This window comes from Pelobates fuscus, chromosome 2 (genome assembly GCF_036172605.1).
Source record: "Pelobates fuscus isolate aPelFus1 chromosome 2, aPelFus1.pri, whole genome shotgun sequence".
NCBI classification, from domain to species: Eukaryota; Metazoa; Chordata; class Amphibia; order Anura; family Pelobatidae; genus Pelobates; species Pelobates fuscus.
Window position 1 is genome coordinate 305,653,268 of NC_086318.1, and position 17,358 is coordinate 305,670,625.

The 17,358-nt window shown below is 41.9% G+C and overlaps 1 protein-coding gene across 1 annotated transcript in view; it reads right to left on the reverse strand.

The window, feature by feature from the left end:
* LOC134586309 (G-protein coupled receptor family C group 6 member A-like) overlaps positions 1–17,358 on the reverse strand; it is a 109,944-nt gene that overhangs the window by 73,252 nt on the left and 19,334 nt on the right. The window contains exons 4-5 of the mRNA XM_063441789.1: positions 8,034–8,249; positions 6,293–6,410 (exon numbers count right to left, since the gene is read on the reverse strand). Coding sequence (XP_063297859.1) covers positions 6,293–6,410; positions 8,034–8,249 — 334 coding nt within the window. The remainder of the gene's footprint in view (positions 1–6,292; positions 6,411–8,033; positions 8,250–17,358) is intronic.

Here is a 17,358-nt window from a genome sequence, read left to right on the forward strand (position 1 = left end):
TTTAAGTGATTATAGTGCCTGGAGTCCATGAGCACTGGGTCCTGCAGCCTAGGTAAACAGTTTAATCACCCTTTAGCAGAGACAATCATAAAAATTATACCATAGCCTACCTAGTGCCATAGCTGATACTTGGCAGCCTGACGCTCAGCCTCCAATGACAAAATGGCAGAGGTGTATCCAGATCTATAAGGTTAGCAGGCAGTTATAGGCTGAAAGCATCAGCTCTCTTAACCAATCACTGACTATATAACAGGTATAAATTGGTATAAAGAGGCAGAAACAGCTCCTCCATATCATCATTGGAGACTGGACCAGCAACAAAGCATGATGAGTAAACAGTTTAGCACTGATGCAAGCTTTAGTGCCTTTAGACTCTAAGCGCCATAAATGTTGGAACCGCAAGGAGTGATTACTGTGGTCTGTACCCACTTTAGGTGCAAAGCTCATGCCCCTCCCACATCACATACAGCCAGCAGACACACTACATACACCCAGCAAAGACACATTAAATATAGTAAGGACACACCACACACATTAGATAAAACCCTCACACAAGCACACTGGATACAGCTAGCCCACACATTACATATAGCCAACATACATATACACACACACACACACATTACATTCAAACAGCACACACCACACAGTACACAATTATATACAGCCAGCACACACCATATACACGACATGCATTACATGTTGCCAGCACACACTACACACATTACAGACAACCATCATGGACACATTACATACATACAGTACACACAAAACTCACATACATTACATATAGTCAGCTTGCACCAACCACACACACAGATATAAGCAGCACACATTACACCACTACATACATCCAGCACAAACTTAACACAAAACATACAGCCAGCAGACATCAAATACAATACTGACAGGCATTACATAGAAACAATAGTAAGATACACGGAATACAAATAAAAGTATAGAAAGCACAAAAGAAAGCTAAGTGCTTAGAATTCAAAAAAACTGTGATCTGGCTCTAAGATAGAGGGAGTAAAAGTGTGTGTGTGTGTATATATATATATATATATATATATATATAATGAAAAAAGCCTTGCACTCCTACTTACACTTATTTGACCCGGTGCTTGATTGCACTAAATGTATGAAAGAAAAAAATCAGCACTCCCAGGTAGCTTTCGGAGGAACTTCTTTTACTAAAAAGTGTAACAGTCAATGTTTCAGTTCCATTCAGGAACTTTCATCAGGACAACTTATCCCTATCTTTTATCACCTACCAAAGATACACAAGAGACTTCATAATCCCCCTGGTAGGCAGATCATATCAGGGATAGGTTCCATAACCTCTAATTTATCAGAATATGTGGATCAATATCTGAAAAACCTGGTTCACCATCTCAAGTCATATCTTAAAGACTCAACTCAATCCTCAACTTGTTAGCAGACATCAACTGGGAAGCAGACATGATCTTGGTGACAACGGATGTTACCTCACTGTACACAGGGATGTGAAGTGATACAGTATTCATTGGCCACTTATTCTGAACTCAAGAATGATCAGATTGATTTTATAATACAGTGAGTAGCATTTATTTTAAGCCACAATTATTTCTGGTCGGATGATCATTTTTAATTACAACTAGAAGGAACTGCCATGGGAACACTGTTTGTGCCAAGCTATGCCAATTTTTATGGGTAAGTGGGAGGACGAATTTATTTAGAACCACTGCCCACTTGGCGCAAAACTGTTTCTATGGCGGAGATACATTGATGATTGTTTGTTTTATCTGGAAGGGGAGTATGAAATCCATTGAAAGTTTTAAATTGTATCTTAATAACAATCCATACAATTTACAATTCACATTCTGTCACTCTACAAGCCGAATCCAATTTTTAGATCTTGAGATATATATTAAAAATGGGAAAATTCACACAAAAACGTTTAAGAAGAATGTAAACTGTAATAGTTTTATAACTTTTAGCAGCTACCATAAACACACCTGGCTTGAAAATATACCATATGGACAATTTAGAAGAATAAGGAAGAATTGTTCAGAATTGGAAACTTGACAAACTCAAATGCAAGAAATTAAGTAGATTTGCAGTAAAAGGATACCCGGAACCGCTCCTTGAACAAGCAATGAAGAAGGCCTTATCTATCACAAGAGAAGAAACCCTTTATGAGAAGAGAATACAACCAGAAGAACATAAGAGAGCTCTGGCCTTCATAATGAAATATAGTAACCAATCCCAGAATATCAAAAAGGTGTTAGTTAAACACTGGGATATACTAAAATATGCTTAATCAAATTTTAAATGAACAACCTAACATTATTTTTTCCCAAGCTCTCACTTTAAAGCTTATGTTGGCACCAACTGACAGTTCTAGAAATCATATTCATGACACCATAAACACATCCATTAAAGGCTCTACAAGGTGCAAGAAATACATAGGATGTAGGAATAATCCTAACCTAGATCATATTCAAGATAATTTCCTTTGTCTAGATAACCAGAAAAAATTAGTTAAATCTTGTATGGCTTGTAACACAACAGGGGTAATTTATCTACTTACATGTCCTTGTCCAAAACAATATGTAGGAAGAATTAAAAGATCCCTAAAAATAAGAGTGTCGGAACATATAGGAAATATTAAAGAAGGATTGTCCACGCATAATTTGTCAAAACATTTTAATGATGTTCATGGAAGAGACCCAGATGCTTTGCAGTTTTTACCTATTGAGAAAGTCAAAATACATTGTAGAGGGGGAGTTCTAGACCAAGCAGAAGCTAGATGGATCTTCACCCTAAACACTCTAGCCCCAAGAGGCTTAAACATTGATTTTGAACTTAATGCCTTCTTATGATAATTATGTCTATTCCTCTCTTTTAGATTAACAACATTACTATAGTATGAGTGTTTTTTCCAATATTCTATTTTATTATTACTATTATGTAATATTTTTATAATAGATATTTCCAGTTTTTAATTTAATTAGTAATAAATGTGTTATATTTTATCTACATGCAGTCCACTATTTCATATTATTCTATTTGTATTCCCATAGATTACTTTCTCTTCTCTTTTTACATCACAGTCATTTATTGTTTATCTGTTTTATTTGAATTTTTATTTTATTTTTGATCTAATTTACTTCATCTTCTTTTAAAGCCATTTTTTACATTGTTTTTATACATATTTCTCTTTGCCACATTTTCTGACATTTTACTATCCTGTGGCCACTTTACTAATTAGTTGAATGAATTAATTAATTCACTAATTTTTAGTATATCATGGCATATTCATTTTTCCACTATTTCATTTTCCTTTGCTCTTTAGATTTAGTATTAATACTTTGTCTCTGGATCTGTATTCATAATCTGCCTTTTGTCAGGTATAAGCCTTATCCATTATATATTACTTGCTATCTACTATATATTATCTACATTGTACTTTGCACTTGTATTTACATTCTCTATAATATATATTTATATTTGGTTTAATTTTGTATTATTTTACTTTATTTTTATATTATTTTATATGTATTTTTTATATTTATTTTATTTTTATTGTTATTTTTATTTCTATTTTTTATTATTATTTCTATTACTACTATTTTTAGTTTTTTACTTTTATTTTCTATTATTCTTTACCTTTCTAGTTTAGTTTTTCTCCTTCTTCTCTAATGCATCCTAAGAGATCCGTAGTTTAAACATTTTCATCATGGTTATTTGATGCAATGTAATTTGTACCAGCTGTTTAACAGGATATATAAGTATCTTCCCACGTATCTGTCAATTATTGAAGCCTCTGATGTAGTGAGGAAAGGAAGGAATGGAGAATACGGGAAAATCGGAATAACAAGCCAAATAATCGGTAACCAGAGAGAGACGCACGAACAGACTGCAATACAGGTATCACATGACCACAACAGGGCACTGAGAGACAGGAAAGGTAAGTATATAAATCCTATGGTTAATTCTGATTGGATAACTTCCAATCAGAATTAACAATCACACGTGGGAGATATTTACACCTCCCACTGTGATTATGGTACTGTGACTTTAACGCCGGGTCGCGTGACCGACCCTGGTGTTCGCATAAATGCGCAAGCTCCCAGCGTGCAGTGTTATACATGCTGCCGCTGGGAGGCGAGGAGGAGGACGCGAGCGGCGCCTGGAGCAGAGAGGACGCCGCTCGCTGACAGGTAGGGGAAGGGGAGACCGCGGGCGGCGAGGGACAGAGGGTGAGTGTTGCAAGTGGATTGTAGCCTCCCCTTACAGCCGCCCGCGGTGCCCTGACAAATATAAGCCGAGGCCCCTAATTTTACCCCCAAAAACTGGGAAAACTTATTGACTCGAGTATAAGACTAGGGTGGGAAATGTAGCAGCTACTGGTAAATTTCTAAATAAAATTAGATCCTAAAAAAAATATATTAATTGAATATTTATTTACAGTGTGTGTATATAATGAATGCAGTGTGTGTGTATGAATGCAGTGTGTGTGTGATGCAGAGTGTGATGCAGAGCCTTGGTGGGGGGTGGGCATTTTTATTATTATTTTTTTAATTATTATAATTTTAATATTTTTTTTGTTATATTAATATTTTTTTAATTTTATTATTATTAGTAATATTTTATTATTTAAATTTGTATTCATTTTTTCGTCCCCCCTCCCTGCTTGTTAGCTGGCCAGGGGGGTTCTCACTCCCTGTTGGTCCAGTTGTGTGCACTGTGTAGGAGGGCAGAGCGTTTACTTACCTCTCCTGCAGCTCCTGTCAGCTCCCTTCTCCTCTGCGCCTGTCCGGTCAGCTCCCCTGTCAGCTCTCAGTGTAAGTCTCGCGGCCGCACTCTGACCCCGCGGCTCTCGCGAGACTTACACTGGGACTTGCAGAGGGAGCTGACCAGACCGGCGCGGAGGAGGAGGGAGCTGACAGGAGCTGCAGGAGAGGTAAGTAAGAGCTTCCTGACAGCCCCCTCCTACACAGCCCCATTGTCTGTATTATGGCAATGTATATTACCATAATACAGACAGTGACTCGAGTATAAGTCGAGTTGGGTTTTTTCAGCACAAAAAATGTGCTGAAAAACTCGACTTAATACTAGAGTATATACGGTAGTTTGTTTCTTTTGTTTTTGTTTTTCCTTTTTATATTCACTGAAAGTCAGTGAATTATATTGCCTTGCCGATAGGTCTCCACGACTGTACATCCCCTATGTACACAGTTCAGTGTGATTACCCTTGTGCTACACTTTGTGGTCTATTGGACTTTAATTACTAATTTACAACTTTCAATTCTCTCATTTATGGGATTTTATATATGGACTTATTCTGGACTTACCATGCATACATTTAAATGTATATGAATTGAATTTATTTATTGTTGTGCTCTTATTGTGAGACATATACTATAGTGCTATTTTATTTCAGCTCCTGGAAACCCTTCATCTTATTCTTATAAGTGATATTGATTTACAGGCATTACATAGAGTCAACACATATTTGACAAATTACATACATCTAACCAACACTCACACATCACATACAGCCAACACACAAAACATGCACACTCATTACACCTAGACACCACACAAACTATGGGGGAGGACAGCGGGAAAGACACTAAACTTAAATTTTCCCAAATTAAATCTGAATAGCAAAACTGAGCCAAAAATAGCCAGCTGTGGCTAAAGCAGAGTTAAAGAATCTATCCCGATCATTTCATTTTTCCTCAGCTTTTCCATTTTGATTTAATTTGGGAAATTGCTGAGTTAGTGAATAGCCCTGCCAATTTCCAGGTCTAAACTTTAGAAATTAAAATAATTTGGTGTCAGGATAAGCATTGGTGTCAGGATAAGATTGGTCTACTACTTGGGCAAAAATATATTTTTTCAATTTCCACACCCCTTGTACATGCAGAGTTCCGTTAATAATGCTTAACAGATTAATTTTACACGTATGTAAACACGCTCTGTATGTAAGCTAGAACAATGCGGTCAGTTCTGGTAATTTGCCTGCTTAGAGTTGGAGGAAATACAGATACAATATTATGTTCAGCACAAACCTTTAGTGTCAGGTCTATCTGTTCTATTTGGCACCTTAAAAAAAACAATAGGTGTGTGCTGGACATAATATTTTATTATGTTTAGCAGAGTCTGGGTCCATGCACCCTGAGTTGGATTATGTATTTTTGTAAAGGGGGATAAGGACACAATGAAAATGCCAGAGTTTTTATTCATGGCTAGTTGACTACCCATGTTCCTAGGATTATGATGTCAACTAAGATATACTTACCAGTTGCATTCGCATAGAACCCTTCCGGACAAGGAACACACTCATGACAGCAACTGTGATCGCAAGAACTTTTGGAATACCCCTTTGGACAAGATTTGGAGCAATTTGAAAAAGGTACCTAAGTAAACACAGAAAACTGAATTAGTAATATTGATTCACCAATCTATATCACAAAATGTAATCGTATAATTTAAATTATGCTTCTTTTGCATGTGTGCCAAGTCACCAAACCCTGAAAAATTCTATTCCCATACTTTCTTGAAATATACTAATACCCATCAGTTGTAATGTTTATACATAGGTTTAAACCGCATGTGACATGTATTACATTTAAGATATTCTTTGTGTAGATTCTGATAATATTTGATAACAATGTTTGTTTGTTTTTTAAATTGGCATAGCTATAGTACTTATATACAGTATACTTGACCTGGATGCACTAGAGTCATACCTTATTTCCAAAAATACATGGAGACTTTTTCTTTTGTACTAAGCCATGAGCACTGTCCCTTCCCATCAAATCTGTTTACTTGTATTTAACTGATATGCAGTAACATATCAATGAGGATCATAGGGGGAACAGTTATGATTGGCCTCTGTGTCGCACCCAAAATTTATGACAACATAAAAATGCAACTCAGTTCATGTTTTATATTGGAATAATGTGGGTGTAACACAGGGATTGACACATTTGCTTGGAATCTAGGAGCCAGTTATTTTTTTTTAAATGTTCAATTGCAAAAATACAATTCTTTAAGGAGCACTATAGTCACCAGAACTACTACAGCTTAATATAGGGGTTTTGGTGTCTATAATCTGTCACTGTAGGTTTTTTTTGTAAACACTGCCTTTTCAGCCAAGTAACACCTTTAGCAAGTCACTCAGACGGCCACTAGGGGTGATTCATAGTCCAGTGCTGCACAGTGTGCAGCACCTACGTTCAGCGTCTCAAAGCTCTGCGTAAAGGCGCTGAATGTTCCCCTCTCAGAGATGCATTCATTCAATGCATCTCTAGGAGGAGATGCCGATTGCTGCATGATTTTAACATGCATGCGCAATATCCTCCTAATCTTTTTCTATGGTAAAGCATTGTCTTAGCTGAGATCATCAATATGGTAACCTAAACAGACACATTTAGACAGACAGACACACTCACTCACAGACACACAGATACTTTTAAAAAGACACACACTGATACCGAAAGTCACACACACACTGATACTAACTGACACACACACACACATTTCTCACACACTCACAAATATTTTTTTTTAAATTTTAATATAGGTCTACGAGCCTCCCTCCCAACAGAAATTTGCTGCACACACCTCTATAGTTAGATCATTTGACAGGATTGCATTAATCACATATATTTGTGTACAATATATACAAGCTGTGCTTTCACTGAAATTCCAGAGAACATAAACAGCGCATTGTTTATGGGTTGAGATGACTGTGCCCGACATAAAAATGCCGGGACATGTCATGACATATTCTTAGTACTCGCTTAGTGAAAAGTTGTTAAATGTTCCTTTGAGCTAAAGCCCCAGATGTTTCTGGAATATAGAAATGCTTATTTATCAAACTGTATTAACATAATAGGATTCATTAATATTTTTCAATATATTATTACATAATTAATTTCTATAAATTATGTGTAATATATGTAAGGTTTCGTTTAACAATTAGTAAACCACAACACAGTAGATTCCTACACTATTTTAAAATAATTGATGCATACCTCTTTGTCTTGTGTGTTCCACAACACTAGATCTCTGTTTACAGTTACAGTACTTTTATTTATATTATAATTTCCAACAATAATAAACTGTGTGGAGGCATTCACTCTTTTCCAGTTTATTATATCGAGTTCACTTGTAGAGATGTTGCCAAACTGATCAAATTTAAATTGTTCACCATTGTAGACAAACGTGCCATTAAATAATCTATTAAGCAGCTGAAAGAGAGAAAAATATGAGAAGACTGTAATTTACAACGAGTAAATTGAAATAATTTCTGTCTAATGTTTTTGAACAATGTGACACTTATTTTGGTTTTCTGTATGCCTGTGAGACCCTAGTAAGTGTCGAACTGTTGAAATATAACTTGATTACACATTGCACAAATGGACTCCTGGTATTGGCATACTTACCACTACAGCATGCATTATAGTACTAAGAGTGCCCTATTAACCAATTCACTTCGGCACTTGTGTATACATAATTGCCAGAGTATGCATTAATATAGCTACACAATTGTGTATACATGATTTTCATAATTGCAAATTAAATTATTTTATTGCTCAGGGATCCCTATAACAGAGTCTTTGGACCTATTGGCTGGCTGCATGGTCCCTGTAGCATGATACAAAGTAAAAAAAAACTAGGCTTGAGAGCCACAAGTGTCTTTATAAAGTCAGGAGCTAGTCAAATTACAGGCAGAGGTTGGGACAAGGCTGGCGTTTTCTGTAGGCCAATTAGGTGGCCGTCTAGGGCACTTCTTAAGTGCTATGAGCAGCCCCTCTATGTGGGACTAATTATGCATTGCGTGCTGTATGTCATGGCACTTTGCGCTAAAGGGGTACTTGCATAGCACTTGCATCAAACTTAGCCTGCAAAGATCAAAGAGAGCCAACCCCCTCCCCAAACCATCCCTTGCCAGCAGCGCAAGGGCTCCTGCCCCTTGTCCTGTACTTGGGGGTCAAAAGGGTGGGAGGGTAGCTGGAGCGGGCTGAGACAGAGAGTGAAGGCAGCCAAGCACAGGGGGGGAATCAAAGCAAGCATATCAGCCTGTTTGAGTCAGTACGTGTGTGTTTGTCTGCTTGAGTCAGTGTGTGCTTGGGTCAGTGTGTGTGTATGTCTGCTTGGGTCTGTGTGTTTGCTTGGGTTAGTGTGTGTGTGTTTAGCTAATGTGTGTGTCTGTTTGGGTATGTGTGTGTCTGCTTGGGTCAGTGTATGTGTGTTTGCATTGTTCAGTGTGTGTGTCTGATTGGGTCAGTGTGTGTGTGTCAGTCTGCATCAGTCAGTGTGTGTGTGTGTGTGTCTGCATGGCCTGTGAATTTATGTTTGCAATTTTGTGGACCATTGAGTGTGAGTGAGTGAATGAGTGTATTTATGTATCTATCTATCAGTGATTGCATTATTATCCATTTTAATAAAAATAAAAAAACACTATATAAACCTGTATTCCAAATACTATAGTGTGTCTGTCCCTACATAGATTCAAGCCCCCCTCACCATAAAAATGATTTAAAAGGGGGGTGCGGGATACGTATGTTTTTAAAGCACTAAGACTATATCTCCACTGCTTGCCTTCTTACCTCGCACAATGTCACTGGTGGGGCAATGCTACTCAAATCCAATGTTCCTCATATAGGAGCTGATGCGGAAGCGCTATGCACATCCAACACTCATAGTTAAACATGGCATTGTAGTGAAGGTGCCTTTAGTAGATGTGAAAACTACTAGAGGCTTGTTTAATCCTTCAAGGGAAAGCAATGTTTTATCTTGTGGGTTTCAACTTACAAGTCCATTGTGGAGCTAATGGGGTGGAAATTCTGTTTTGCCTGGAGCAGCAAATTTTATCACATGACAGGAGGCTTCCTATTTTGCATAACTCTTTTCTAAACTCAATGTAGTAGGGAGTATAGTATCCCAGTAAGTAGGCTCATCCCCCTCTTTCTTTACTGCTCCATCGCAGGCAGGTCAGAGTTTTTGGCTCTTCCCTTGATTTATCTCTATTGTCTCATATTATACTTGCTATTTATTCTATAGTCACTTTATTATATGTGTAGGTTATAAGGCTTACTATAGTTTGCTTATTAGTTCTTATATATGCTTCACTTTCCAGTATTTTATTATACTTTCGCGTTAGCCTGGATATGCATTTAGCCCTCTTCTTACTTTTTCCCGCCCACGGGCGGACCCGCTTATCTAGACGGTTTATTCTACCGTCGCAAGCTACCTGCCATCAGGCATTCCCCCCCTTTCATTGCCGTCCTCGACGGCTACCTCCTCACTGCATTCCGCCTTCCCGGCTCCCCCTCACGCGGCACCACAGACGCGGCAGCCATTTTCCCGATCTCGCATCTCTTGAGTTCGCGGCCGCCATCTCCAGAAGCTCCACAGTGGCGCGAGTAATGCGCAGTGATAGACGGAGTGAAGCTGCTACAACACAGAGGTCAGTTTGTTTGCTAAGCTGTATAGGCGCAATAGGGCTCACTACCCTGTGCCTACTTGTGGTGCTGCCCCTCTATTGTGTGCTGCTTCTTGAGGTCGCCCTGTGGCCACCTCTATATTTCTGGGTGAGGCCCAGCAAGATAAATACATAAATAAATCCCAATTAAGTGTTTTTTTCATGCCCTGCTGGGGCTATCTGACACTGCAAGTGCCAGATACGAGTTATATACCTGCTGGGGTTTATCAACAGTCTATAATCACTTATAAGGCCCTGCTGGGGTCCACTGAAACCCTCATACCAATACTAACACCCTGCTGGGGTACTACCATATTTACACACCCTGCTGGGGTTAATCTTGTACTTGATACAACTAATTGCATATTACTGCACCCTTCTGGGGCCTGCATAGTGCTATTTTCATACAGTCAAGTCACTGACTACTATACAGCATACTGACCTCTGCCACTTACGCCCTGTGCCATAAATATACACCTAGTCGGCATTATGGAGACCTCTCAAACCCCGACAGATCTCCAAACTATGGTAAATGAGGCCGTAACCGCCTACATGGAGAAAGTTCTCTCCAAAATGATGACCTCCCGCTCCGACAAGAGGAAACCATCAAAAACCCACCAATCCCGCCTTGATTCAGATTCTGATGCCCTAAAATCACATAAGAGCCATGAACCCCACACTTGCAAATGCCACTGGAAAGGGGAAAAGGGTCATCAAAACCCGAACAAAGGCAAGTACCCTGCCAAAAGCACCAAGCCCTCAACGCCCACCACTCCGAACCCGCAGCACGACTATTCTTCTGATGAAGGAGAGACTCACACTACATCCATGGCCATTCTAGATGAATGGCAAGCGAACGAGTCGGACTCTAATGAGGACGCATGGGGCTCGGACTCCGGATCCCAATCCTTTTTCCCACAAAACACGTTGATGGGAGACTCACAAGGGCCAGATGCCGCGGAACCACCACAGGAAGATGAAGACACCATCTTCGACCTATCGGGCCACAAACTGTTTGACCTGAGAAACCTCAGGCATCCACGTTCAGGGGACTGGACACCCCCCGACCACCTAGCTAGGTTCATGCACCTCTGACTACGTAAATCCATGGACAAGACAGTTCGCAACCGATTGCGGTCTGAATGTCCACGACCCTCTCTACCCGACCACGTTGCAGAAACACCCGAATTTGATCAGGTGATGACTACTTTTATGTCGCGAGGTGGCCGTGACCCACGCAAAGGAGTGGAGAAAGGGTTTAGAGGGGTACAAGATAAGCTTCTGGATTCCGTGGGACCACTGTCCAGAATAATGTATTTGGCTGACGATGCTCTGGCTAAAGCCGATCAGTTTGACACCACTATGGTGCGTGAATGGGCTCATGACGTACGGGAGTGGGCACAAAGATGTTTCTGCTTTGTGGGTAATGGCAATGTCACTCTATCATCCGAGCAACATAAAGCAGCACTTTTCCGCATTGACGGAAAGTTGGTGGAATTGGGCACCAAAGAACTAGGTCCATTGGCACAGGGCAGACTATTTGGAGTCTATTTGGAGACCCTTTGGAGATTTTAACAGGCATGTAAACCTCTTCACATCTTTAAACAAGGCTCAGACCTCAATGCGGAGAGTCTTTAGATACAACCCCACTAGGGGTGTTTTTGGACGGGCTGGCCGCCAAAGGGGCCGTGCTGCCAGCCGTTTCTGGCCCTCAGGCCCCCGCACTTCAAGACCCCAACCTTTCTACCCAGAAGTGGGATACCGACCGTCCTCCTACACCCGAGGTGCAGACAGAGGTCTTGGACCACGCACCCGAGGCAGAGTACGCTACTCCACATGTAAGCACCCGCTTAACACAATTTTCTCTTCCAATGCGTACAGCAGGTCACATATCTCTTTTCTTCCAAGAATGGACATCCATCTCCATGGACGCATGGATCTTACAGACGATACAGGGCTACATCATCGACTTCGTAGATCAACCACGACAGAGGGAGCTACCACGTCCCATCAATTGCTCAACAGAAGACACCTCCCTCATCAACGACGAGCTGCAAGCCCTATTTTCGAAAGGCGCGATCGAACCCGCCTTCGACCCCCGGGGTTTCTTCAGCAACATCTTCTTAGTAAAGAAGAAAATGGGAGACTTCCGCCCCGTCATAAACCTGAGACGACTCAACGAATACGTCATGTACAGACATTTCAAGATGGAGGGCATACATCTTCTGAGGGACCTATTACATGACAAGGATTGGTTCACAAGAATAGATTTGAAGGACGCATACCTTCCTGCCGGCAATTCCTAAGGTTCCACTGGCAAGGCCTCCCTTGGCAATTCACGTGCCTCCCCTTCAGCCTCAGCTCGGCCCCATGGTGCTTCACCAAACTACTGAAGCCCGTGGTCGCTCACCTTCGAGCACAAGGAATTCGCTGCATTATTTACCTGGACGACCTCCTGCTGTTCTGTTCCGACAAGTCCAGACTGGTACGACACACACCCGCTATACCACGGATCTCCTGTCATCCCTGGGCTTTATAGTGAACTTTCAAAACGGCACAATTCCTAGGATTCGAGATAGATTCCACCTCCAGCACACTGCGGTTGCCGACATCTCGGCCATTCGCAAAGAATTACGCAGGGCCATTCGTTGCCACACCATTCCACTTCACACTCTCGCTCGAATTGTGGGACTGATCTCGGCTTCCATACAAGCGATCTTCCCAGGTCCACTCCATTACTGGGCAATGCAGCGCCTCAAAGCTTCCTTCCTCAGGGAAAACCCCTCATACGATCAATCGGTCCCGATGACAGAGGAAGTCAGAGACGATCTCAGATGGTGACATAGTCTTGGAATCAGACGCCAGCCTCTGGGGATGGGGCACGACAAGCGAAGGTACATTGACAGGAGGTGCCTGGACCAATCAGGATCTCAACATGCACATAAATTGCCTAGAGCTTCTAGCGGAATAATTCGCTATCTGCAGCCTAACAAAGGACAAGTCCGACTGCTGCATCCTCCTCAGGATGGACAACATCTCTGCAGTCTGCCATATCAACCACCTGGTCGGGGCCCGCTCCCGTCTCCCGTCAGAAATAACGAAAGAGATATTCGACTTCTGCCTACCCCACAATATCTCCCTCACAGCGGAATACATCCCAGGGGAGACGAACTTCGTGGCGGACTGGTTCTCACGCCACTGGCAGGCCACCAACGACTGGAAACTGGATCCACAGATCTTCAACCACATAGCGGAACGTCACCTAGATCTGTTTGTGTCCCGCAACAACAGACAAACAACACTATTCTTCAGTTGGCTCCCGGACCCGGAAAGCGAAGCAGTGGACGCATTCCTACATTCATGGCCGAACACGGGAGCATACGCCTTCCCTCCCTTTGCCATGATAGCGAGGACCATCCACTACTTGAGAAGTTAACAAGCCTCTCTAGTACTCATCACTCCGTTATGGAGAGGACAGCCATGGTTCCCGGACCTCCTAGCCCTGTCATACAAGGATCCCGTCCTACTACCTCACCATCAATACATTCTCACAGATCCGAAAGGCAACCCCCATCCACTCATTTTAGACAATTGTCTCACTCTGGTGGCTTGGACGCTTTCAGGGGTGCCTGACAAGTCGGCGAACTATCGCAGGCTGCTAAGGAACTGCTTTGGGACTCATGGGCTCCAGGAACTAGAAGATGTTACCTATCTGCTTGGAATTCCTGGTCCACTTGGTGTATGGAACGGAACCTCGATCCATTTACGGCCTCTATTCCAGCCATTTTGAACTTCCTATCCCACAGGTCGATCTTATAGATCGCTTAACGTAGTTCGTTCTGCTATCTCAGCGGCCCACGTCCACATACTAGGGATCCCGGTAGGGAAAGATCCGCTAGTATTTCGACTCCTAAGGGGCATCCGATAGCAACGGCCGCCGGGCCCCAAATACTCACGACTCTGGGACGTCGAAGTAGTCCTCCGCTTCCTGAGAGACTGGCCACCTAACGACAGGCTCTCTCTCCGACAACTCTCAGCAAAACTCACGGTATTGCTCTGCCTGGTCTCTTTCCGCAGGGTATCGGACATTTGAGCATTTGACATATACGTGTTCTCAGTCTCCCCGGAAGGAGTAACGCTCCGGGTATCCCGTCACACAAAGACTGACTCTACATCGGTGTTCTACCCATTTTTTCTCAACAATCCACAACTCTGCATCATTTCCACCCTACGACGGTATGTGGAGGTTATGCTACTGATTCGGACTTCGCCCTCGGGTCAACTCCTGTTGTCATATGTTAGACCACATGTTCCCATCTCGACGACCATCCTCGCTAAATGGCCACCCTCGCTATCACTAGCAGGCGTGGACGCTACCTTCGGAGCCCACTTGGTACGCAGAGTTTATACTTGGTTGGGGTCTCGCCGTCTCCTACCCACCCTGGACCTACGACAAGGCTCCAGGTTCCAGTGGATGAACCTCTCTTTCCCCAAAGAGTGAAGCAGGAACAGGAACAAGCTCTTACACAAGCTTAGTGATTATTCAAGGGAGTATGAAGAGCATAGCAATCCCTGTAGTGATCATAGCTGCCCCCTCCCCCCCAAACATGAGACGAGGAACTGAAGGTTTAGTAGGACAGCTGCTTCTTTTCTTTTATACAGTATTTCCCCACAAGGTTACTGCCCACGTTGTGGGGCACAGGTCATGAAATGTACAATCCAATAAAAACAGAGTTTTACATTTGAACACTCCCAGTTACTGTACACAAAACCTCACCTCTGCCTGTGATATAATTAACAAAGACAATGGACTAACTAAAATAACTTTAGAAGAAAAACAACATACAATTTTAGAAACCCCAAAAAGTACCCCAGAATACAACATATCCCCTGATAGCCCCGATCTGGGTGAACAACATATCCAAAAATCACCCAGATCGGTTCAGGGGTTTGGGAATTTCCTGTAAGTCTTATTGTTGCCCCACCGTGCACATGGTCCCATGCCCAAAACAGTTCCATACACTCGACGGCAAAACACTGCTGGACAATTTAAGATGGTCGCAGCCACATGTTTGAATCTTTTCCAGTTAGAAGTCCAAGGGGCAGAAAAAATACTTTTGAACATGGGTTATCACAGGGTCCATAGTCCCAAGCAGGCCCCTCCAAAAACCAGTGGCGAAGTGTAGTTTGTCACATGTTCCACACATTTAATAATTGTGTAGCCTGCCTCTGCCCTTTTTCTAGTGCCATAATATCCTTCTTAAGAACAAAATTGCACAGCATATTCAAGGTGTGGTCTTAGCAGTGAATTATAAAGAGGCAAAATTATATCTTCAGAATTAATGTCCCTATTTATACATGACAATACCTTACTGGCCTTAGCCACTGCTGATTGACATTGCACATTGTTGTCTATAACAATTTCCAAATCCGTCTCATCTGTTGTTATCCCTAATTCACTACCATTCAGGGTATAAGTTGCTTGTGCATTCTTTATCCCGAAGTCCATAAGCATTGTTCTCTGTGTAAGAGTAAAACCTAAACAACTATATAGAGTACTCAGTAATGCTTTACCTTTACAAAGTCACATATCATTATAAAGCCCTATAATAAATCCAACATAGAAACTTTAATACATTGTAAAAAATAAATAAAAAACAGTATACACAATGTGTAAAATTATTGAAATGTTGATAAATTAGGATCAACCTGGATAAAATAAATGTTTCCATATCATATGATTTGGGAGGCCTGGGATTTATTTTCTACTTGACAGATGGGGAGTGGACATCTGGTATCTGAGACAGGATAACGTTCCGACCTCGCGAGAGGAACCCCGTGAAGCTGCTGGAAAGAGATCCCCGGGTCCTCTCCTGCCTCCCTTCCTTCCTGTGGGCCGGTGAGGGAGATCTTTGATCTCCCACACCAGCCCATGGAGGCACACCACACACCCGGCACACCTTGTGCGCATGCCTATGATGGGAGGGAGAGGAGTATGCTGCAGAAGCAGTGTAACATATTCAGCCTCACCTGACAGTATCTCCCATGCGCCAGTGTACCTGAATCCTGCAACATGTTTATTGACGCCGGCCGCTGCAAATCCACGCCAAATTATACCCCCCCACGTCCGCCCATGGTAATAACAACGTCAGCGTGCATGTGATGTCATGTGAGAGACACGCGCACGTTCTGGGGTCAAAGGCCGATTTCGGCCAATCAGAAGTGTAAGACTCCTACTATCTCCCTATCGCCTCCACCACATTTTGATGGTAATATTCAAGAATGCAGGGGATTCCTGAATCAAACTGAATATCACTTTGAGGCTTCACCCGTATCTTATGCCTCGGATAGGGTACCTAATGGTTACCTAATGAACCAACTTAAGGGTAAAGCCTTAGCTTGGGCCAATCCGTTATGGGAGAATAATAGGAGCATTGCACACAATTACCAGGAATTCCTTGCAGAATTCAAATTATCATGACACCTCCACTGCCCTAATGCATATTAAACAAGGGAACTGGTCTCTCTCAGACTATGCCATAGAATTTGCACCTTGGCTTCTGAGGTAGACTGGACTAATAGCGGGTTAATCTCTGCATTTAAAAAAGGATTATCTGAGGCAATTCTGGATGAGATTGCTGCCAAAGATCTACCTTAAAAAATTAATGAGTTTATCACATTTGTTATGCAGATTGATAACGGATTAATAATCAGAGAAATTAATAGAAACAGAACTAGACGAATGACTATGTCATTGGCACCTCGAGACCTGTTGTCCCTGACCTCCCTACACAGTAGAACACGAACCTATGCAGTTGGGGAGCACTAGACTGTCAGAGATAGAAAGACAATATAAGAGAAAAGAAGGTCTA